Source organism: Phalaenopsis equestris, unplaced genomic scaffold (genome assembly GCF_001263595.1).
Source record: "Phalaenopsis equestris unplaced genomic scaffold, ASM126359v1 Scaffold000203, whole genome shotgun sequence".
Lineage (NCBI taxonomy): Eukaryota > Viridiplantae > Streptophyta > Magnoliopsida > Asparagales > Orchidaceae > Phalaenopsis > Phalaenopsis equestris.
The window spans coordinates 878,970-903,946 of record NW_018164645.1 but is presented as its reverse complement, the minus strand read 5'-3'; the positions used below and the strand labels follow the sequence as shown (position 1 = coordinate 903,946).

General features: G+C 35.2%; 1 protein-coding gene across 1 annotated transcript in view; it reads right to left on the bottom strand.

Moving 5' to 3' along the window:
* Positions 1–24,977, bottom strand: part of LOC110022921 — a 264,353-nt gene that overhangs the window by 101,110 nt on the left and 138,266 nt on the right. The window contains exons 27-40 of the mRNA XM_020722082.1: positions 22,234–22,347; positions 21,975–22,159; positions 21,771–21,879; positions 19,922–20,065; positions 19,501–19,788; positions 18,590–19,246; positions 18,313–18,495; positions 14,554–14,657; positions 8,247–8,536; positions 7,999–8,083; positions 7,567–7,902; positions 7,116–7,475; positions 6,538–7,027; positions 5,221–5,384 (exon numbers count right to left, since the gene is read on the bottom strand). Coding sequence (XP_020577741.1) covers positions 5,221–5,384; positions 6,538–7,027; positions 7,116–7,475; positions 7,567–7,902; positions 7,999–8,083; positions 8,247–8,536; positions 14,554–14,657; positions 18,313–18,495; positions 18,590–19,246; positions 19,501–19,788; positions 19,922–20,065; positions 21,771–21,879; positions 21,975–22,159; positions 22,234–22,347 — 3,509 coding nt within the window. The remainder of the gene's footprint in view (positions 1–5,220; positions 5,385–6,537; positions 7,028–7,115; positions 7,476–7,566; positions 7,903–7,998; positions 8,084–8,246; positions 8,537–14,553; positions 14,658–18,312; positions 18,496–18,589; positions 19,247–19,500; positions 19,789–19,921; positions 20,066–21,770; positions 21,880–21,974; positions 22,160–22,233; positions 22,348–24,977) is intronic.

Below are 24,977 nucleotides of genomic sequence, written 5' to 3'. Positions count from 1 at the left end.
TATATATATATATATAGTTACTTTTTATTATTAAATCAAGCCCTTATCCGTGTGAGAAGAGCTCTGCACGCGACCGTCTTCCCCTGACTCGACTTCGACTCCCTCCCATAAGAAAGCACGATCTCAAATCGTCCTCCTCTGCAATGCTCCTTCCTTTCCTTTTTTTCGTTGGTAGGCTAGGGCACGAGCTTTCCTCCGTTGCTTAACAAAAATGTCATCATCTGTTGCCTCCGACTATGAGAAAGCCCTAACTTGCAACATTCAACCCTCAAGTAAGTTTCTGCCTCCCTCACAGCAAATTTATAGGTGAACTTACATATTCGGTTTCACAACTTACTTGATTCGTCTTCCTTCTGTTCGCTTTCCTACTTCTCGCTTTCACTCCCCCATATTCGACTCCTTCGCTTCCCGACTCCTTGCTTCAACTCCCCCATGTTCGACTCTTCACTTCCTCTTCAGACACGTTTCTTTTTCCCCGAGTAATTGATTCGTGGCCTCACAATATTCCCTTCAAAAAAAATAAATCATCCTTGAATTTTAAAACATACTACAAGTCACATCCTATTAAGTACGTCAAATTTAGTCATTCATAAATTTCATGATAAAAACTAGGGGTCATAAATTAAGATAAAACATAATCACTATAAGAGTAAAGACTCGATGCAAGGTGACTCGGCTATACTTTGGATAATAGCACTGGAAAAAAGTATGCCATGAAAAAAATAACCAATATATATAAGAAAACGTCAAACAAATCAAATCTCATCATCATCCACAAGAATGAGTTTTTCAGGCTTACTCGAGGTCGAACAACTTGTCTTGGTTGACCTTGGGGTAGGAGCTGAAACTGCAGACTATCTTTTTCTATCCACCTGTAATCTTATGTGAAAGAGCTCCACATGATTTCTGATTTTCAGCACTCTTCTGGCCAAGAGATGGACAATGTCACAAATAACAAGTGCTAGAGCCCATTAAGCATGCACCATTATGTTGTCTTCCACATTTGGAACAAGTGACTACTATATCATGAGTCATACCTTGCTAACTCTACTTGAATTGTTCTTGGAGTTCTTCCCATTGGATCCCTCTAATTGATCCACATGTTCTACAGTTTTACTCTTGTTCATCTCTTTACGCTTCTAAATAAGTTGATAGTCGATCTCCACTCTTCTAGCACGTTCCACTAATATTAAATATTCATCGATCTCTATTGGTGCCAACGACTGTCTGATCTAATTCTTTAATCCCGAAAGGTATCTGTAGGATTTTTATTTTGTAGTAGTGATCAACTATGGCAATCTGTAGCATTTTTATTCCAAGCAAGTTGATAGTCGATCTCCACTCTTCTAGCTCGTTCCACTAATATTGAATATTCATCGATCTCTATTGGTGCCAACGACTGTCTGATCTAATTATTTAATCCCGAGAGGAATCTGTAGCATTTTTATTCTGTAGTAGCGATCAACTGTGGCGCATACCTCAGCAATGCATTGAATTTTGCTTCATACTACATGACTGTCTTCTCTCCTTGCCTCAAATTGATGAACCTGTCTTGCACCTATCTTTGAGTGTATAGGGTGCAAACTATTCTTAAATAGTTTGACGGATTCCTCCCAACTATCATATTAGGTATGTCCCTAGCTTGTTCTGACACTGCCCGCGGCGCCATCTTTCGGCTTTTCCATCCAGCAAAAACGTTGCTAACGGTACTCTTTTTTCATCCAAACAAGTCAGGTTATCTACTATTTTTTCTATCCTCATTAGTCAGTTGTCTACTTCAATCAGGTATTCAGTTTCCTTGAAAAAAAGGTGGACACAGATCAAATATCTTCAAGTAAATATCCATTCCGATTGTATCGCCTCTGATAGGTCGCGATCTGAACTCCTGAATCAGTTCAGTCATCATCATCATCATTTAGGTGAGGACATCCGTGTTCAAATTTATAGTAGGTTGTATTTCTTCATTTTTTATCAGATTCTCTTATTCTAGGATTTCACGTGTATCACTATGCTTGAATGAATAATAATTATTACTTTGAATTAACTTTAACTTTTAAAATTATTAAAGTTTGCTTATAATTATTCTGTTGGTTCTTTCATTAAAATTTTATTAATAAATCCTAAAAATTCGCTCTAACACCAGCTTCATCACGACGGGAATATATTCGTCTGCAATTTAACATATGAAAGAACCACTAATTAAATTAAATTTAATTAAAACGGTAAAATTACATTTACTTCGTTATGGTTGTACGCATCTTCTATAAATGTTTTCTCGTCATCATTCATCTTTTAATCATTTAACGAACCTGAAAAATTAATTTAAAATAACAATTAGCTAAATAAGCAAGTAAATATCCGTACTCATAAATCACAATAATACAAAAGAAAAAGTAAGCAATATACATGCTAATTAAATTTTTAATAAATCAATAAAAACATTTGATGTCGTTAAAAAAACTTCATTAATTTTAATAACATATCAATATCATTTATATATTTGTGCAATCATCACAAAAGTGCCTTCTAAAAATTATATCAATTAAAACACATCAATATCAATATCATTTCTTATATACATACATGAGTACCTTATTATTCCTTCACTAGTACCATTAAGAGATGACTCCATCATAAGCAAACATGCACATACAAGTATGCTATAAAAATCTTACTATTTTAAAAATAAATATTTTATTCTCAATTGCATAGCAGTCAATATTTTTGTACGTGATTCGCTAATAATTTATTCAAAGCAGAGCACACAAGTCATCCGTACAATATGAACAAAATTCATTAGAATCATAAATTATGGGCATGCAATATGAACTAATTTATTATTTTAATAAACTACTAACTTTTCATTGTTTAACTATCAAATTCATTGGTATAAAAGAGATGATACAAATGTTTTAGTGAGTGGGTACAAAGAGCCCACTCACAGGGATTACAACTACACATATTCCCAAAAATATAACAAAAAGAAAACAACTCTTAATCATGGTGGGTGTAATCGGTGGATATACCGTTTTTCCTTCCCCTGGATCTAGGGCGAGAGTCCAGCAACATACTGAGAAGTGGGTTTCCGCTCGAAACTATAATACAGTCATTCTGAGAATTACTTAGATCTAGCATTTCTTTTTCTTCTTCCTAGATTTGTAAACTTGTCACTCATCTGCCAGAGGTAGTCTCGTTTGAACAATAGGTGGATCTTCGATTGAAGTAAACTGCTGATCTGACTCAGCCTACAGCACACCTTGATCCTGACACTCTTCGAGAACTTGAGTATCCTCTTCTCTCGCAATAGGTGGTTTCAAGCCACTCAGGCTAGCATCTACTACAACAAAATTCGTAGCATTTGTAATCTAAGGAAAGCTGCCTCAACAACAGTATGCGGAAGCTGCAGGACTGGTTGGTGAGTAGTCTCATGAGTCAAATTCTCATTCAACATTTCTGGAAGATTAACGTCTGTTATATTTTCCTGCACATGGATGATGTTGTTAGGACATGCCGATCTCAAATGTACTTTTGAAGAGGGTGTGCGTTATTATTATTATTATTTTATTATTATTATTATTATTATTATTATTATTATTATTATTATTAAATCAATAAACATTACCATCTTCGGCCAAACCCTAATCCACATGATAAAAGCTCCGCATCCGATTGTCTCCTTCTTGGCTCAGCTTCGGCTCCCTCCCGCAAGAAAGCATGATCACAACCTGTCCTCCTCTATGATGCTCATTCCTTTCCTCTTCTTCTTCTTCGGTGGTAGGTGAGGGCACTGACTTTCCTCCATCGCTCGACAAAAAACGTCGTCGTCCATTGCCTTCAACTACGAGGAAGCCTTAACTTGTGTCGTTCAACTCTAGTAAGTTTATGTCTCCCTCACGACAAATTTATAGCCGAACTTACCTGTTCAATTTCCAAATTTTCTTGATTTCTCTCATTTATGTTCGCTTTCTGGGTTATGCTTCGGCTCCCCCATGTTCGACTCCTTGCTTCAACTCCCCCTTGGCCTCCCGACTCCTTGCTTCAACTCCCCCTGCTTCAACTCCCCCCTTGCTTCAACTCCCCCATGTTCGACTCTTCACTTCCTCTTCCAACTCGTCGGTTCTTCTTTTCCGAGTGACTGAAACGTGGCCTCACAAAACTATTTCAATTGCAAAAACATAGGAAGAAAAGACATCCACAATTCTCTTTAAGAATATCAATAATATCTAAAAATAATCTATGAAAATCTTAAGGTTAACACGCAAAAGGATACGCTAATATGAACAGAGTAATAAATGTGAAATAAAAAATAAAAATATTTTTTTTATTTGAGGGCATGGTTGGATTGTGTTGATGGGATCAGGTTAGGATATGGGAGCCAAAATAAATTTGATTATATAGAAGATGACGATGGTTAAGATTAGGGCTTGAGTTGAATGGAACTTTTATTGGGGATTAGACAGAAACTAGCAAGAAACTGATTAGATTGTTGTGGAAAAAAAATTAAGGTAGAATAAAATCAGTACAAGTTTAAATAAATTAAGGTGTTCTAAAATAAGGGAATAATTGGAGAAATTATAGGAGAGGATAAATGCTTTTAAATTCCAATTCAAATTCAAATACGAATTTTCAAATAAAATAAGAACTAATTTGAATATGAAATTATAGCTAAGAATATCGGATGGATTGAGTTGACAATTTTGAGAAGGTAGTTGAAGAAATTTCAACCTAACTTCATTTTTTTAAGTAAAAGAAACTAATGTAAAACATAGCACAAAAAATACGAAAAAGTTAATCAATTGTAGTTTCATTGACAATCCATGGTTCATCCAAAATTCACCATATCATAATAAACCCAATGGTTTTCCCTATTAGTTAATTAAAAGGCTAAGCAAAGAAAATAAATAAGCACAGTGCTGCAGTTGAAAAAAAAAGCAGCATTCCAATATATGGAGATTAAAAAGACCAAATCAAAGCACAACAAAATTGCTACCTGAAGCCCATTAATAGATCTCCAACAATACGTGTTCCAGAAACAGCTTAGAGTTAAAGAAGATACCTATCTATCTGAGAGAGCTAAATCAGAGTCTATTTCATGTGAGGCCCCTCTAAGAGGGCCAGAATACACTATCTATTTATGTGAGGCGCCTATAAGACAAGAAAACTAAAATTGGTGCATTCTCAACAGACCTTTAACAGTTCAGAGTCTTCTCAAGAAAGTACCTTAGAAATGCATCCATTGGTTCAACAAGAGGCTCCCAAGCATCATATTTATCATTGTAAGACCTACCGGCCAATGAAAAACTCACAGTGGAACTCATATAATCAGGCCTTCCGTGCAAATTAAACCCAATGCCACTTAGTGAAACATTGAATAGAGGAACCATCTGTCAAGATTATTAAAAAATTACCAAACAATAAAACATGAAAAGAAAAAAGAGTATATAGGGTGGTAATAAGTAGAAACTAGAACATATATGAAGTACCAAAATTGGAATGATTGTTTGCAATTTTCCAATTCGGAGTAGGCGTCAACGCTTTATGAAAAAGGATTCATGTATGCGTCAACGCTTAAAAATGATCTTAATTTACTAGAACTAAATGAAAATATGGCACTAAATAGGACGCAATGGAGAAAAAGGATTCATTCATGGATTCATGTAGCCGACCCCACGTAGTGGGATTAAGGTTTTGTTGTTGTTGTTGTTGGAGTAGGCGTCAACGCCTTAGGGTGTAATGCATGCAAAATACATTGAAGCTAATGCATCACAAAAAGAGAACTGAACATTCAAGGACGATGAATGTACGCCTACTTCAAAGTCTGTGTAAAAGTTCTAGAAGATAATGTGGATCCCTTGGCAATCAATGATTTGAAATCAAATGATGAATGACTTGTTAATGAATAAAATCGAGTTCTATTGTCACAAATATATAAATAGGATTGCAATGTTGACTCAATCAATGGAGGAAAGATTAAGAACAACAAAGGTCAACAAAAAATAAATTCAAAATGTTAACATTAATTTTAGTTATAATATTCTCTTTAAATAATTCTCTATTAGATTTTATTGACTAAGATAAAAATGATTGAGACTAAAGATAACAAAAATTGGAAACATGCTAATACAAGTGTGAAGACCGGTAAGAAAATAATCAACTACGATGACGAGCCAAAGAGAATTTTTGAAATCAGATTCCCAATCATAACTAGCTCACTTTAGGATAGGTTTAATGGTTTACATTAAACTTCCATTCTATGTTTACTTGTTTATCTTAAACTTTTTGTTGACAATTGACTGCTTGAATGATTTTCAATGATATTACTTTTAATACCTTTGAATTACTCTTAAAAGCTTTTAAAGGAGAAAAATGAAATCAAATTTCTTTGCTTTTCTATTTTCAATTTATTTAACGATTTCCATAAATAAAATTTCTTCATTACCTAATTATGCAATTTTAAACCTTAATGACTAACACTGGTTGAAAGTTTAAATAATTAAGTACAAGCAGAATTAAAAATAGCTGACTAAAGAGTCTCACCAGCCCTCCATAGTCATCGAAAACAGCCACAGAAAAAGTCTTAATTTCTGCATCAATCACAGTATCATCTGACCCACTGGATACATTTGGAATAGCCAGCTTCAAAGCAAACCTTTTTGGAGGCTTCTTAAATCCCTTTCGGACAATAAATGTGCCTGCCTCATAACCAACACCCCATAAGCTGAACGGTTCATTTGAAGCCGACATATCAGATGTATCCCATATATTATCTTCAGAAAACTGATCGCCCATGAGCATATCACTACGTATGCACCTTAAAGGGTTGAAGTCGTCACTCTTGGGTAGACCTTTAGATGCGATACATCCCAAGGAAATAAATCCAGGGGGCGCTACAGGCAGCCAGAAATATATACCATCATTTCCTTTATGCTTTCTGATGTGTCCAACAGGTTCAAAATCTTGAGGACGTTTAAGGAAACCTTCATCATCTGTGTCATAAAAGACAATAGCTGAGTTGGGAGGTTCATACCTGCAATCCAATTAAATGCAAAAAAATCAAGTGAATTTAGTAAATAAATACATCACCAAAGTCAATGTTAAATCAAGATGGTGCATACCCTTGAACGGCAAGATCTCCAAGAAAAACCATCCCATCAGTAACCACAGGACGCCATATAGACAATTTCTTGTGAGGACTTGTGCCTTGATTCCACCATATTAATTTGAAACGTGCTACAACTTCAAAAAGCCGCCCCGAGGCCAACACTGGCCTTTCAGGTAAAGGGGCAGTACTAGAGGTTTGCTCATTATTTTGAGTGGGTGAACTTTTTAAAGTCTTGCTAGGCTTCTCTGACTGCCAAAAGATCATATGATGCAGATCATAAGCCCTTCCATCAACGCTCATGTCAGCAGGGTTTGCGGGCAAAAAGGACCCAAATGAGTTCTCCACTCGCCAGAATGCCCTCTTAACAGAATATCTGAGAAAAATGAAAAAGAACAACATAAATATTATTGTGGTTGCACAAACACAAAAAGAAGGTTGGCTAGATAAGAAGATAGGTTGCATACATATCGACCATTTGAAATGCAATGCAATCTTTCATCGCACATGGAGATACCAAGGAAGATAAGATGCACAAAGCAGAAGATACTGATGGTTGTACACTTCCAAGGGAAATCACACAACCAAGTGCCACATATCCTTTAGGTGCAACTGGGAACCAAATGGAGCATCTGTCATTTGAAAAGCTATCATTCTTGTTTGGAACACGAATAGTTAATCCATTGCTGCTGCTAGCAGTATTCTCCAGACTGAAAGAACAAACCAACTTGTATGACATGGGCCTCCTAACTTTCACCAAGCTTGTGTTTACAGCAAGAACCCCTTTAGAAGGTGGCTCGTTCCTATCAATTAAAAGAATGTTCAGAAATAAACAACTTGAAAAGTAAAATATCAAATTCAATATTGGGACAGTAAGATTCTGATCAGAAATTACATACAATGGAGTCAAACAATCCCCAAGTACAGCATATCCAGATGGTGCACGTGGTCTCCAAAAGGCATATACTTCGTCACCCTCTTTGCCTGATGGAAAAAACAGTGACGGCCGCTCATAAATAATTACTTGAAAAATTTTTAATATTTATAAGGAAATAAGCACGCACACACCGATACACAAATATATATATAGGAATGTGCCATGCCATCAGTGATGACTGTCTCGTAATGGAGAGTAAATCTTGCATACCCTGGATTGTTCCGACTTTGTCAAACTGAGAACACACTACAGACACCTTCCTTGAAGTCATTCTAAGAAATGACAAAATATCTTCCTCAACAGCTAGAAATAGCCTTAGGATGCTAAATGAAAAATTCATAAATATTTCTGAAACAGCGAGGTGAATATTTGTCTTTCCAGAGGTATTTGAGAAGTTCACAGATGTGTCAAAAGGCTCCAAAATCCTGATGCCGTTGCTCTCCATCTTCAAACCAATAACATTTCCATTCAACTCCATGCTGTCACCTTTCATTACAAGCCTGCAATTGCAGACAAAAACTTTAGAAAATGCATCAAATGGTCCTAGTGACATAATCACTCTTATTAGCAACATCAAAAATGCATTAACATACAAACATAAACAAAGACATGCAATATAGCAATGGCTGTACGGAATATGACATAATTTAAGACGGCATCAATAATATCAAGTAATTTTAAGGTGATATCCACTGAGATATCAGCATTTTATAGAGGAAAAATCCCCTGGCACGAGTGCCAAAACTTCTACAGAATTACCAAGTCACCAGTAAATTTATGAAAATAACATGAATCTTTGAAAGGAATGCAATCAAAAGCTTCATTTACGTTTTTTTTTTATTTTTTTTGCAACTAAATGTTCAACTAAGTAGGATTTCAAAAACTTGAAGGAATAATTCGTTCACAAAAAATGTTATTCAAAATTTTGGAAGTTTATGGTGTGGCAAGTTGCTACATGACTATATGATGAAAATAAATTAACAATAATGTTATCAAAAGATTCTAAACAAAAAAATCAATACTAAAAAAATTACTAAAAACCTGAATCACATGCTAGCCCATAATAACATTAAGCGAATGTTACGAGATAAGTTACAATTGAAAAAATAATCATAACAATAATGAATAAAATAAAAGAATTCTGAACCAATAGTGTCGTTTCGAACGAAACTACGAAGACGATTCAAACACAAGGAGAAGAAGAGAGCTTGAATTTCTTTACAAAACCCTGAGGGCAGCCGGGCAAGATGAGAGTAATAGAAAGGAACGAATCTGATGGGAGGTGAAACTAGTGAGTGATCCCATGATTCCCTTGATACCAAACTTAACCCAAACCACACAGAAAAACGAATATTATCATTCAAAGCAAAGAAGCAGTTACAAGATCACAACAACAAAAAAATACAACAGCAAACAAACAACACAACAAGCTCAACTAAAGCGGATCCCAAGAGTGGTGATAGTGGCGGTTAGGGGATTGGAAGTGTTGGTAGATAATTGAGATGGTTGGGTGTTGGTTGGAAGGTGGCGGTTGTAATAGGGAATAGATTTTTTGTGGTTGTTCTAGACGTGGAGGGAAGTGTGGGATGGTTGGAAAAGGATTTCAAAGGAATTAAATGGGATAACTATTCTCGTGGGATCGAGTTATAGTCGGAGCACCACTCGAACTCTTGGAGAAGATCACCACCACGGATGGGAAACTGTCGGAACACCACCGGTAGTTGGATACATTCCTAAGAAGGAAAAGAACCGTCGACGGTAAGCTAGACAAAAATCTGAAATAAGGAAGACCAAAAATTGAATCCTAAGACAGTAAACAACATATTTACAATTAGGAAGAAATTAGATTAGGAAGAAAATAAAATTAGGAAGGGAATAAAAAAAAATCTGCGATACTGTAGTTGCTAAAGCACCGCGGATAAAAAAGGCAAGAGATAAAAAAAGGATTCATGAGACTGTAGGTGCTACAGTACCACAACCCAAGCTCCCGCGTTAATCTCTCAGTGGTGGGAGAGCTTCAATTTCATTCGTCGAAGCTTGTTCCTTGTAGTAGAGTCAATTTTATAATGTTCATGGTAGCTGTGACATTTCAATCCTCTGGGAGATCGATCATATAAGTGTTTTCATTCCACAACACGTCCTAATAGAATAAATATGAATTATCTCTTGCCACATCATAAGCTGGAGATGCATATATATATGTAAGTTCCAGTAATATAACTCTTGAGCAATTAAGTCTAAAACTTTCATCCACTTCTCGTATTTGGCAGAATGTAGCTGAAAAACCAATATAAGAGGAGAATTCAACTATGGTGTGAAATCTGTGACAAGCTCACTAGCATCTACTTACGATAGAGCTCTTCTTCTTCAATGGTAAGACCTAGATCCCATTGAAGAATTTTTTTCCCCATCAAGCTCCTTAGAGAAATTTTCGGGTTGGGGTTCATCTCTCCTATCTGGACATCTAATGATGGGTAGCATTCTAAACTGAATCTAACATTAGAATAACTCCATGTAATCTTTCCGACGTGGCACAAAAGGGTCTCATCTCTGACATGCGAGCCTCCCTCAGTAGAGGCAACACAAGGATGAATCTATGAACCTGAAAAGCTTAAATTTCTCGTATATGCGATTGTCAGGTGTCTAATATCGACTCCCCAAACTCATGGCCACTTTGGACATCCAAAGCCAGTCCTGTTGATGCTCCCCTTAATGCCTGCAAAATGCTTGCTCGAGACACCATAATCTCGTACTCTGTCTGAACACCCATCACATTGGTCACTATCTTCTAAAACAGTTAATATTATGTTAGCTAAAATCTATATCCTGGGGTCAACCGAAATTGAGTATGTCTCTTCCTCGTTGGCTAAAAATTGAGAATTCTCTCTGAAGTATGCATCTTCTTATGGATCACTATTTATCTCTTCAACTAGAAGTTGGTCCTCTTACTTTGTGTCTTCACCGCCTTCAAAATCTACTGTTATTACCCAATTTTTCAAGAATGACTTGCTCCTTGAAACAGATCACCCCTTTGGTTGTGCATTTTGATTCAACATGTTCAAATCTGTGGCACTTACAACACTTCTTGTCTGGGATGGATTTAGGGATACAGATTGATTCTACCTATTATCCACTCTGACTCAGTTTTTCCTCTAACGGAGTTAGCTTAGATATTCTTTTGAGTGCAATATGACTGTAATACCCTAAGATTGAACAATGTTTGTAAGACGTGGTGGTCACCTGGTAATGTGATCTCTCCGCTTCTGAAGCTATAGTCTGATTTTTTGGCCATAGTAAGCTGGAAAGAACTGGAGTTGGTTCTCCCGCAACATCTTTGAATTCTCCCTTTCTCCATATGTTGGCTCCTCTCAGCCACTTGTGATACTAGATTTCAATGCATCGTGGTTTCTCTTCTGCATCACTAAAGTCCTCTCAACGAAAGGGATTCAAATCCTCGTTTCTTGCTCTTCATCGATTCTACAAATCCCGATCGAGGGTAATCTCCCCCCCCCCCTTATCTCATCTTGGGTAGTTTCAAACATGTATCTCCTTGGTTTCGTGTCTAGGGTTTAGGATTAGGAGGTGGAAGGCATAGGAGACTAATTGAAAGTGTAGGAAAATTAATCTGAGGTTGCTGGTTTTGAAAATCAGTAAGGAGAAATTAGGGTTTTGAAATAGAAAAGAAAATTATTGGTGAAAGTGACTGAGGTAGGACAGCTGCGAGGAAACCCTAGGAAAAGACTAAGTTTAGGCTAGCTCTGACATAAATGATACCGGAGTTAACTCAAACCACACGTAAAAACAAATATTATTATTAGCAAATAAGTGGTTACAAAATCACAACGAAAAGGAAAACAACAACAAACACACAACACTAACAAACTCAATTAAAGCAGGTCCCAAGAGTAATGATGGTGGTCATTATGGGTTTGGAAGTGTTCGTCAATGCTTGAGTTGGTTGGGTGGTGGTTTGAAAGTGATGGTTATAACAGGGAAGGAATTTTGGGTAGTTGTTTTGCGGGTGGCAACAAGTGTGGGATGGCTAAAAAGGGGTTTCAGAGGAGTTAGATAAATATCCACACAGGATTGAGCCACAGCTAGAGCACCACTAGAACCCTTCCAGAAGGTCAGATAAATATCCACACAGGATTGAGTCACAGCTAGAGCACCACTAGAACCCTTCCAGAAGGTCACCACCTCAGATAAGATTTAGTCGAAGCACCACTCATCGTCGGATACAGCTCTAGACAAAAATCTGAAATCAGGAAAACAAAAAACTGAACCTTAAGATAGCAAACAACATATTTATAATAAGTAATAGTAGTTAGAATAGGAATAAATTAAAATAGAAAGAAAATAGAATTAGGAAAAAATTAAAATAGCAAGAGATCAAAAAGAATCTGCGGTACTGTAGTCATTACAATACAGTTCTGTGACCCAAGCTCCCACATCATCTCTAGTTAAACTAAGAGACGAGGGCTTGCAATGTTGAGTGTCGAGTGCATATAGAGAAAACACATGTCGAGAGGGAGTGAACGCGAAAGAAGTCACATGTGATAGGAAGGAAATAGAATTAGGAAAAAATTAAAATAGCAAGAGATCAAAAAGAATCTGCGGTATTGCAGTCATTACAGTACAGTTCTGCGACCCAAGCTCCCGCATCATCTCTAGTTAAACTAAGAGACGAGGGCTTGCAATGTTGAGCGTCGAGTGCATACAGAGAAAACACGTGTCGAGAGGGAGTGAACGCGAAAGAAGTCACATGTGAAGCGGCCAGGAAGTGAGTCGAGCAGCACATGCATCTCATTCAGAAAGAAAGAAGAACACGAAAGGCTGAGGGTGCATACAGGAATCGACTTAACCTTAAATTGAGAAAAACAATTAAAGGTTAGGGTTTTATTATTTTTCAAAAAATATTTCAAAAAAAGTTATTACATATTAATATTTACTGAATAATATCCAAAATCAAAGGTTGAAGAGAATACGAATTGAAAGATTAAGAGAGAACGGGATTAGTGATTTTACAAACTTAGAGAATGTAAATTTAAAAAAAAAATTGTAGGATTGTAACCAAAAGTTCATTTAATAAAAGTAAATAGAGATTTAATATTTGGAAGTGGCTGTTGGATCGTACAGAAAAGAATAAGGAAAACTTGGGTGAAATTATTGAAGGAAAGCCTTGGAGTCATGGAAAAAAATAGTGGAAAATTTTACTGATGGAGGTATAAATTTTATATTACAGAGCTTGTTAACAATCATGTATAATTACATTCTTAAAAATATGTTTTAAAGGAAAATAAGAATTGTAAAAATAAATATAAATGTAAATTATTAAATTATTGTATTATGGATAATTTTATGTTTAATTGTAGATTAAATTGAGATCAAATGGAAAATTCAAGTTAAAGGAGGAGAAAGTTAATAAATTCAATTATAAGGTGAGGTGAGTAATTATTATTGTACCTGCACTAAATTTCGGTTTTTGACTTTAAAAGTATTCATCTTTTTATGGATTAAAATCATAATAACATATACAAATTAGATGAACATATAATGTTTAAAAAAAAATATTCTCTATATTGCATATAAGTTGAAAGCTTAATAAAGCTTTATTGATTGAATGAAAATAAATGAAGCTTAAATGAAATAAAAGAATATGTCAATCAAAGAAGATACCCCTTATAGTACTTGTTGGAGACGCTGCTATACTCGTGCAAAAATATGAAAAAGGAAAAAAACTTTAGAAAAGGAAAAGGAATTGGATGTATCTTGATTGGTACATATATTTAGACGGTGCTTCAAAAAATACTTCTTAAATTAAATTTAATTAAAAATGTTAAAAATATCTAATTAGAAGAACTACAAATAATTAACAGATTTAAACAATGGAAATTTTAATGTTTTATTATTTTTATATAAAATTCATGTTAAAACATACATATAAAAATTTTAGTACAAAGAAGAACAAAAACTATTTACTAAATTTTTGTTCAACTTAACTAGTTGTTTAAAAATTTATTTCAAGAAAGACTTTTAAATTAAATAGCTCTTTATAGTAAAACATGAACTAATAAAATTTAGTATCAAACAATATTGTTTCAAAATTAATTTGTTTTCCTTAAGAGTATTGTTACAGATTAGATATCCTTATGTGTTTGAAAGATGTATATCAACTCCTATGATTTCGTGGCACCTAATTGTTTAGATGATTATTGCTTGTGGATAATTGTGAATGTTAGACCGATATAACACTGCTATCCAACTGTCTGTTCCAAAGTGAGTAATCCTAAGCTCCAAGATTAGATCGTAACAGTATAATCATTATGTAAACACATAAGTGGCTATGAAGAATAACAAAGAATACTACAAAATCGATTATTGAAATATCAAAAAAAGAGCATAAATCAGGTACCGTTACATGATGCATAAAAAACAAATAAATGAACATAAACATTTCGAAAAAATAAAACCAAATAAATAAGTAAATCCATGATCTAAATGATAATGAAACCAGCACCTGCAAAATGCATCAAGATTGGCATGTATAGCCTTTCTAGCTGATGCAAAGGATCTCCCAAGTTCCTCAGAAGAATTGTAGAACGTGAGTTCAGGACCAATAGCCTGGAAAATGCAAGTACTTACCCATGTCAGTGTTGTGGAATCTAAGGGTGCTAACAGAAGCAACAAGGAAGATATTTGTGTATCAAACATCAAAGAATAAACAATACATGGACTTTAAAACTAGCAAACGTGCAGCCACAAAAGAAACTTCAAGCAGTTTGAGATCTGAGAGTTACCTTTCACAGAGCACCAGTTGAATTTTCAGCACATAAATATTTAAGGGAATATACATACACATACAAAAATTGCAACTTAAGACATTTTCACGATCATATTATGTCAGTTTTACCTATCAGCCCACAAGAAAATGTTGAAAGCACAAAACTTGAAGAAGCAAAAAAAAAAAAAAAAGAAAAAAAAAACAAATGAAAAAACTGCATTTTGCCAATTTCAAAAATAATTTCACCAACACGTCACAAGATAGATAATTCTCAAAAGTTGATTATGTATGAAAATAACGGATCCCTAACACGTGAATAGCAGAAGGCACACTCCATAGTGTTTAAAAAATAGAAAAGAATAAATAAACCGAAGAGGTAAAAACTTAAGGAAAACAAGAATTATGTAAAGGGAGATGTAAACTAAGCAAGCAATGGTAAATTAGAAAAGAATGTTTGAAATACTAATCCAGCAAAGAAAGTTGCTACAAAGTTTCTCGATAAGCTAGATAATTATGCCGCTCTTGATGCATAAGAGTTAGCAACCAATAATTTTTACAAATTCTATTTTATTGGAGAATGATAAATTAGCTTATTTTATTAAAATCTTTCAAATTGAAATTCTAGACCTTCACCATAAAAAACACCATGAAAAGGAGTAGAAAGAAAATTTTCATAATATTTCATTATATTTTGAATCATTTTCCAAACAAGCAAATCCAGCAAAAAAATAAAAATATGGAGCACATAGCGTGGTATGCTAGGTTCACAATCTTGACTCAATATCAAGCCAAAGTCTAGCATCAGTATGCTAGAAAGTAAGTGCACTAGTATGAACTGGCATGTAGCATACCCAATTGCTGTGGAAGTCTATCTAATCTAGGTTAAGCAGAAAGAGATATGGATTCACATAAGGATGGGCCCAACACAATGAGATCCACCCCTCACTAAATACATGTCTACAAGTCAATAATAACACGAGCTACAAATCCCACAACCTAGTCGAATGTACAAAATGGTTTATTACAATGGTATAACCCATGAAATTCTCGATAAATACATAAATACTAAAGGACTTTAAAAAACCAAATGTAAATTTTCGAAAAAAAAAATGCTTGTAGAAATACAACAACAACAACAAGCCTTTATCCCACTAAGTGGGGTTGGCTACATGAATTATTTTTCACATAATTATAATAGATTAAGAACATTTTTATAAAAATAGGCCCAAGTTTTTTTAGGTCTAGCTCTTCCTTTTTTAACATAAGTTGAATCTAAAACATTTACTTTCCTAATTGGATCATCAGATGCCCGAACTCTAAGACGACACTTCTTAATCTTGTCTGTTACAGGAGCTACACCATAATCTCTAAGTGTCAAGCCACTGATCCACCTAAGCATTCTCATCTCAGCAACACTTAACAATGTTTTATGGTTCTTTTTAAAGGCCAATATTCTACGCCATAAAACATTGCAAGTCTCACCACCATCTTATAAAATTTTCTTTTTTAAGTCTAAGAAGTACTTTTGTATCACACAATAAGCATGTTGCATTCCTCCATTCAACCAACCAACCTGAATTCTACTAATAACATCCCATCTATATCACCATCACTCTAAACAATACTAAACAATAAACCCCTCTAAACAATAAACCCGAGATATCTAAAACGTTCACCTTTTAAATATTTGATCAGCCATAGTTACAATTATGCTTCTAGAGCTACTACTATTAAACTTACATTCCGTGCATTCCGTTTTAGATCTACTCAAACGAAGGTCATTAGACTCCAATGTAGACCTCTATAATTCAAGTATAATTCAAGTTTTCTATAATTCAAGTTTTTCTGAACTCTTTCTCTATTCTTAACCACAAAAATGAAACAATCTATGAAAAGCATATACCAAAGTACATACTCCAGTAAATGTCCAGTAAGAGCATCCATAACTAAAGCAAAAAGATATGGGCTTAAAGTCCATCCCTGAAGTAAGCCGACTAAAATAGAAGAATACTTGGTCAATCCTCTTTCTATCCAAACACAAGTAATAACTCTAGTATACATATCTTTAATAACTTAAATATAAGTCAAACCAACAACTTTCTTTTCTTAAACTCTCCAAAGAACTTCTCTTGCAACCTTATGGTGAGATTTTTCTAAATCAATAAAAATCGTAAGCATAACCTCCTTACTCTCTCTATACTTCTCGAACGAACCTCTCAATAAATGTATAGCTTTCATAGTAGACTTGACCGGCATAAATACAAACTGATTATGAGAAGTCTTTGTATCGCGTCTTAGCCTATGTTCAATTACCCTCTCCCATAAATTTAAAATATATCACATTAACTTAATTCCTCTATAATTTGCACACTCTTGTGCATCCCCTTTATTCTTAAAAGTAGGGAACAAAATGCTCTCCCTCCACTTCTCGGGCATCTTTTTACATCTTAAAATAATATTGAAGAGTTTAGTAAGCCAAGAAATTCCAAATCTCCAAGATATTTCCACATTTCAATTGGGCTATCATCTGGTCCTACAAATTTTCCACCATTGGTTTTCTTTAAAGCCTTCTCAAGTTAAAATAAAAAACATATGGAATGTAAAAATCATAAATAAAAAATCAAATTGTGCAATATAATTTTACTTAAGTTGCTTCAAACATTCAAAAACCATTTTGAGACAAATACTGAATTATGCGAGACTGGATCTACAGACATGGAATCGCATTTGGGACATACGCAATTAATGATGTGTGAACTGAGCATGCGGCACGGACACAAGATCCCATCTAATGCTGAAACCGGCCCAATATAGAACCGATTTGGGCTGATTCATCCCTAGGGTGGGCCGGCGAGCTTTAAAGACTTTCATTTTACTTATTTAGGGTTATTTTGGTTTGGTGAACTATTTATGTATTTATTTTAGGACAATGATGGGTTTGAGAAGAAGATAGACCAACGAAGAAAGAGATTCCTCTTGTAAGTCGAAATGATCGACTGGTGTAAATTCCTCGAGTAGTTAAAATTTGTCGAACCACGTAAATCTGTGTGCTCCGCTGTGTTACAGTTTTCTAGTGTGAATTTTCTCATTCTATTTTTTGCTTCGTCGATCGTTCTCCAGTTTGATTTATATATATACCACAACAATTGGTATATTATCTCTCAACACAAACCATGAGAGCTTATAAACATTACAACAGTAAATGTTCTCTTTTCCTTAGGTTTATTCATGCATTGGCATCATACATCAATTTCATAGCTAAAACAACACGGAAATTGGATGTTATTCAGGCCAAAAGAAAACTAAAACCACATAAAAAATAAAAAAACGATGTAACTGCTTAACACATCAAAAATATATTACAGACTTCATTCCTAAAGAGCAGATGGATACTATCTTTGGATTTTAACATATATGCCAAACTAAAAGCCGCAAGAACTAAAAGATGATGAAATCTTAATGCAAAAGGACAAGTTAGAAAGCCCTGTTTTTCACCTTTACTTCAATAACAAACTCAGTTGGATCAACAGCAGGGGCCATGATATCCTCCCTCCTATCCTCTTGAGTATCCAAGGGTTGAATTTCTTCTTGTGTCTCCAAGAAAACGTTATCATATTCAGAAGCAGAATAACTGCTATTTGACCCAAGGAAAACACACGAATCCAAATAATGTCCATTCTGCGGCACAATGCACTCCATTTAATCATTCTTCATGATTCACTATCAGGTAAAAAGAATATGAGATTAAAAAAGGGTTATAATTGGAATGTACCACGATGGTGACATTTTTAAATTGCAATTTTTTTCTGCTCCCCACATGAATGATAATTCCAGTAGAACTATCGGAGACATTGCTTCCATCCCAATTCTGTAGAAACAGTTTTCCACCTTTCCCGTCATATATGAAATGTTCAAATTTTTCATCATCAACAATTAGGGGCTTCTGTGGTGATAGTGAGAATACTGAGCTGGGCTGTACATAAACTTGTTGATCAAGGATAATAGCATTAATTAAAGATAGAGCGGTACTTTCCTCTTCATCTGATAATATGCTTCGGAGTGATGGAACGAAGAACTCTGCAATAGCCAACAAAAAATCAAGGGCTACAAGCAACTTTGGCCTCTGCACATACAAAGAAATATTTGTCGAGGAATTCTTAAATGTAGCATCAAGAATTAGCATTGACGGAATGGGTTGTAGATCAAGATCAATGCTCTTGCTTTTCTCTGCAGACCAAGTAGGTTTTGGAATATCACCACTATCAACATTAAACAAGGTACACCCAGTGCTCCAAGATTTTCCTATTGCAAGCCGGAATTCATCTTTAATTCCCTCTCGAGCATCAATGACAGAGAAACCCTTCAGTGTGGCAAATAAAAATCCCTCACTAGATGAGTTAGACTTGTAAAGAAGCCAAGCTCCTCGGGCCTGCCAAAAACAAATGCCATCAAGCTTCAGAAGTCATTATCCACAAAGACTTGATGGGAGCTGTTAACAAGTTAATAAGAATACATTGCCAATTAATGCAACATTAAAAAGTAAGAGCCACCATCAAGCAAAAGGATGAATTAAAACATTAAGTAAAAAGTCAAACCTCGAAGATGGCAAATTATAGATTGCAAGACACAACATTCACAAAGAGAAATAATTGTATTACAAATTGAAATCTAATAATTTAATACCTGCACACTAGCTAAGGGTGAGTCTCTCATGATTCCTGAATGGAGAGAGAGCTCGACAAAATCAACAGAAACAGAGACTTTCATTGTTATCCATCTTTCGCTCTCTAAGGGCTCAGAGGCCATTGTAGTGGGGGCAACTGAAACATGATTTTCTATTTTTCTCTCAGAAGTTTCATCCGCCTTAATCAAGGTAGGAACCAGAGATGGAGTTTCGGAGATATTAGAAGTAGCGCATTCTGTAATTATTTCATATTCTTTATTGGACAAAGCTGCTTTTAAAACCCTTATCTGTATGCAAAAAAATTTAAAAAAAAAATTAATGCATTACCCACCAAACTATCTGATAATACCAAAATGTTGACAAGTGATTACGGTATAATTCAGACACGCTATCAAGAAACAGTTACAGCAATTTTATTACCTGAATAGTTGCTTCTGTTTCTGGAATTTGATGCAACAAATCACGTAGTGACCGTTTAATTACAACAGAGAGCCCACTAACATCTTGTATGATACTGTCACCAAACGTTTTACCAGTGCCAACCATCAAATTAATATCTTCAACCTGAATTAATATTTAGAAATGTATCAGAAAAAAATTCACAATCATGAAAAGAACTTCTATCATATTACTTGCATATTACCATTTTACAAAATAACCAAGACAACAAAACCCGCTAGAAGATGGATTTATACTTCCATATTAATGTTGAAATATCAGATGTATTGCAGTCCAAAAATTATAGCATAATAGAATTCCAGCTTACCTCTAGAGAATTAAAATATTACACATTTAAAAGTGAAAAAACAAAAAAGCAAAATAACAACAACAACTATAAGGCAAAAGAAAAAGAAAAATAGAAACCTATGAAATAGGAAAATAAGGATGTAAACATGCTTGTGAGAAAGTACTCCTAAAATTCGAAAATGCAAGATAAACTAGGGGGGTGGCTTTCATTGTGATTTTTTTTGCTAAGAAGTAGGGCTTTTCTCATCTCCTCCTGCCGGAGTGAGTTACGGTCAAGTTAAAAGAGGCTGGGTTAGCGGTGTTGGCAAATGCAGGAAGGAATGACAAATGTTAAGGCCAAGAATAGGCAGTGATGTGATGTCAGATGAGTTTTTAGATGCTTCACTAAGCTCCTTCTGAAACTTATCATTCAAGTATCAAAGGGTTCAAAAGTTATGTTTGAGGCATTTACATACAATACCACACAATTCCAATGTAATTACAAATCTAAAACCTACGCTTTGATTTGTTTAGATTTATTACCCTCAAATGCAGGAAGGAATGACAAATGTTGAGGCCAAGAATAGGCAGTGAGGTGATGTCAGATGAGTTTTTAGATGCTTCACTAAGCTACTCTGAAACTTATCATTCAAGTATCAAAGGGTTCAAAAGTTATGTTTGAGGCATTTACATACAATACCACACAATTCCAATGTAATTACAAATCTAACACCTATGCTTTGATTTGTTTACATTTATTACACTCAAATACATCATATCTAAAATATCACTATTACTAACTTTTAAAAAGTAAAATACATCTATTGATGCAGAGGTAAAGTGCTATAAGTGTAAAAAATAATTTTCAAATGTTAGATATAAGAATTGTGTTGTATGTATGTAAATCATCCTAAATGTTTGCATCTTTCCACCAAACAGATCAGCTCCTGTTTTCTACATACTGTCCAGCCTGTTTACTATCATGCCAAGCAAGAGGTAAAAGCATGTTCTTTATATCTATTGAGATTCTACAAAATCCAACCAACAATTAATTTTAAGAACATCAAACAACAATAAACTATTGTATCTCACTATAAAATAATCTCTGAATAAGACAAAAGCCAAACATATCAAACATTTGGGTGAATATAATCGCAAACACGCGCACCGGCATAAATAAGGCCTTTAACCCAGAATATTTTGGTTAAAAGCCTAAACTCTCAGCCAATAAATTAAGATAGTTTGCATAACTCTATCAAAAAATAGGTAACAGGAATCTTTAATCCTCCTATAAATATGAATAGCAAAAGACCTTGTAAAGGATTTGAAATTTGTTGAGATTTGACTCAAAAGAGGCCTCTTCCCTCTCCTCTCCTATGCCACTTAGTTCAACTTTTATTCCAATGAGACGTAGTGGGACTTCCCTATGTTATGTATTTCCATTTAATTCATTTACGGCCTTCTTCTTCACATTACTAAAACTTAAAAATGTTGAATTTAGTAATAAGAGTCACCTAAATAGTTACTTTTGTCAGAAGCTTACCTTAATAGTCATAATATCTATATGTACAGCACTTGTATCATTCTTATCACCACCAAGCCATTGAAATGTATTTCGGACTGTAATGTGTAGTGCATCCAATTTTAAGTACCTGCGGTTAGAATTAATCCAACACCAAAAAACTATTATTTAGTGAAATAGATTTTCATTAGGAAAAAAAAGCATATCAACTGACACATAACGTACTCAGCACTGTCTGTTCTCTTAGGCATCAAGATAATAGGCCTACTTAGCGATAGATCCAACTTTAGGGCAGGTGATCCTGCAATTTGTTTTGTTGGGACCTTCTTCTCTGAATTAGTCGCATGATCTTCCAGCTTTACAAAACTTTCAGTGTCACTAGGCATGAGGCCCATGAAGTAACTTAAAATCTGCATAAAATGACACTTTTAGCACCAGGTTGCCCAAGGAAATCAAGCATAAATCTCGCATATATGAAGCTTACCTCCCGCACAAAGCGATACAAGAATACTATCCGAACTTCTGAAAGCTGCCCAGTAAGGCTATAGTCATAGCCATCATAGTCCTCGTCCTGTTCACTATAAGAACAGAAATCGAGCTGCAACCACATAGATGTCAATTATTAGAATCGGTTGTCAAACAGAAAAATATCAACCAAATAAAAGTATAAAAACAGATGCAAGAAATATCTACAGAACATATGCGGTTTCAATATGGAAAGCAAATATTTTTTAGTAACTGGTTATCCGTACCGAATTTCACTATTTTGATCAGGGGTGTTAACCCACCAAATTTTTAAAAATATGGGACTAGGTATAAACATGCTAAGTTAGGCAAGTGAGGAGCTTGCTTGTGTTGGGCTAATTGGCTTATCTGAAATTATCTTTGTTCAAATTTTATATGACAAACTCATTGCAATCTAAAACAGCTCATTCTGCTCGAATTGATAAATAATCTTGAATCCTAAAGTTTTTTTATTAAAATAAATGAAGCATTCACGGTAAACAATGAACTCTTCTTATGTTGAGATTTATATGAATATTAGGCCTCCTGAAATCCTATTGGCAAATTTTCTAAGATTCGTCCTAGTAAGAAGGTATTTCACAAAATTTTATCCAATTGATAGTAATTAGGTGACTTTCTATTGGGCTTATTGGCCCTAAATATGTCATCACCAGGCTTTCCTTAGAATCACACTAATCAATTTACTTTCATGGCATTCAAATAACAAAATGAGTACCGGATGCACAAGTTAAGATGATCTCTCCAATGATCCATATAGCTATATGTCATGCTAGTTTGGATTTTAATGTCACGACTTCATCTATACTATTTCAACAAATAAGCATCATTCTCCTTGAATTCAGCTTTTGAATAACCACCATAAAAGGATGTTACAATAGTCAGTGGTGCAAGACAATTTGGTGCTAGACTCTTGCATAGCATTGGACGTTATTATCCTCTTTTAAGGGGATTGGATATTCATCATCCACGTGTTTGCATAAATGTCGCTCATTATATCATATTTTCTGACGAACAATATTTCTAATTGTATCAAGGCTCATCCTGAGCTAAAAAATTCTCAATTTCAGCCGCAGAACCTTCCCTTTCATGACTCTTTGGTCACACCATTTTTAGGCGCATTCTCAAAACTTGTTACCACTTTAGTTTCTCTTAATGAGAAGATGGGTAAAGTTCCTGCACCAACAAGCACCAACAAGCACCAAGATATTTATCACATCATCAACGGCTGAAATTACCACCAAAAATTCATTGTAAATTATTAAGAAACCTCATCCTAAGTAGGGACAAAAACAACGATATTTGTCACAACATGTGTCTGATACTAATCAGAGCAGTTAAAGTGTCGACGATCTGGTAAACAAAAAAATTCATACTATTTCAAACTGCAAGCTAGAAGATCAAAAAAAAATCAATGCATCTTTTTTCTATCTATTGTATTTTTCCTTTAGCTTTGATATTTCTTTCAAAATATCCCTAACGTACAAGTATCAATTTCTTTTATATATATATATATATACACACACACACACCATTCTCTTTGTCGTCCCCCGCGACGACATTTTCACGTACGCGCAGCTCTCAATCTCTCCAATCGCAATAAAACGGAAGAGTCATGTCCTTGATAAATGTCATAAATTTCATCCAAATTTCAAATCTAAGGTTCAAGTGCATAAGGATGGGTCTAACCCCACTGCTCTGGACATTTTAGTTCCACATATGGAAGATACTACCAGACAGAAGGTGTTTGTTGCCCCTGAGGAGCCCCCCCATGACACTGATGTTACTTTTACTGCGAGTGACGTGATGCTGGCACGTTAAAACCCTATAGAAAACAATATTGATTGGCTATTACCTACAAATGACACAATCAGGAGAACCATGTAGCTCCACTTCTTCAGGAAGTATCTGATGTAGAGACAACTCATACTTCACATATAGTAGAACCTATTGTGGGTACTACGGTTGGTATTCCTTCTGCTTCAACTCCCCCATCAGACTGATTCTTCGGATGAGGAATGGCAGGTCTATTCCAGGAGGAAGAAGAAGAATGGAGACCGACTCAAGCTCGGGAACATATTGGATGATACATTGGTTACTACTGGCAATGGCGATCATCTTACCAGCTTATTAGCTAGCTGCTTCCCTAGAACTAGAGGCAGAGGGAAGACCAAATTGGGTCGCTCTCTAGTCACTTGATACTATGTATTTCGACATTGTTAGCCTTTTAATTAAGAATCTAATATATTTTTTTTTTGTTTTTTCTAGTTTTGGAACCATTTGTGGTTTTTGAGTGGGCAGGGTGTAATGTTTGGGCCCTCCCACACATTATATCTGTATCTTTCTTTCTATTTATATATATTAATTGGGCTGAGTTAGATGGCATCGGCAGTGGCAAGCTCTGTTAGGATTTCGCCCGATAGCAATTTTCGGCGGTGAATCTATCGACTTCTCCCATTCTCTTTGTCGTCTCCCGCGACGACATTTTCACGTACGCGCAGCTCTCAATCTCTCCAGTCGCAATCAAAGTTGATTGCTCGTCTCTCCCATTGACGACGGCGTTATATCTCGCAGTCGTCTCCCATAGTCGACGACACTTCTCCTTCGCATTCGTCTCCTCGCTCGCTCCAGACGACGCGACTGGTGCTCCTGCCTAACAAATAGTGCTCGAAGTCTGCTCGCTTCTCTTGAGGCTCCCCACACGGC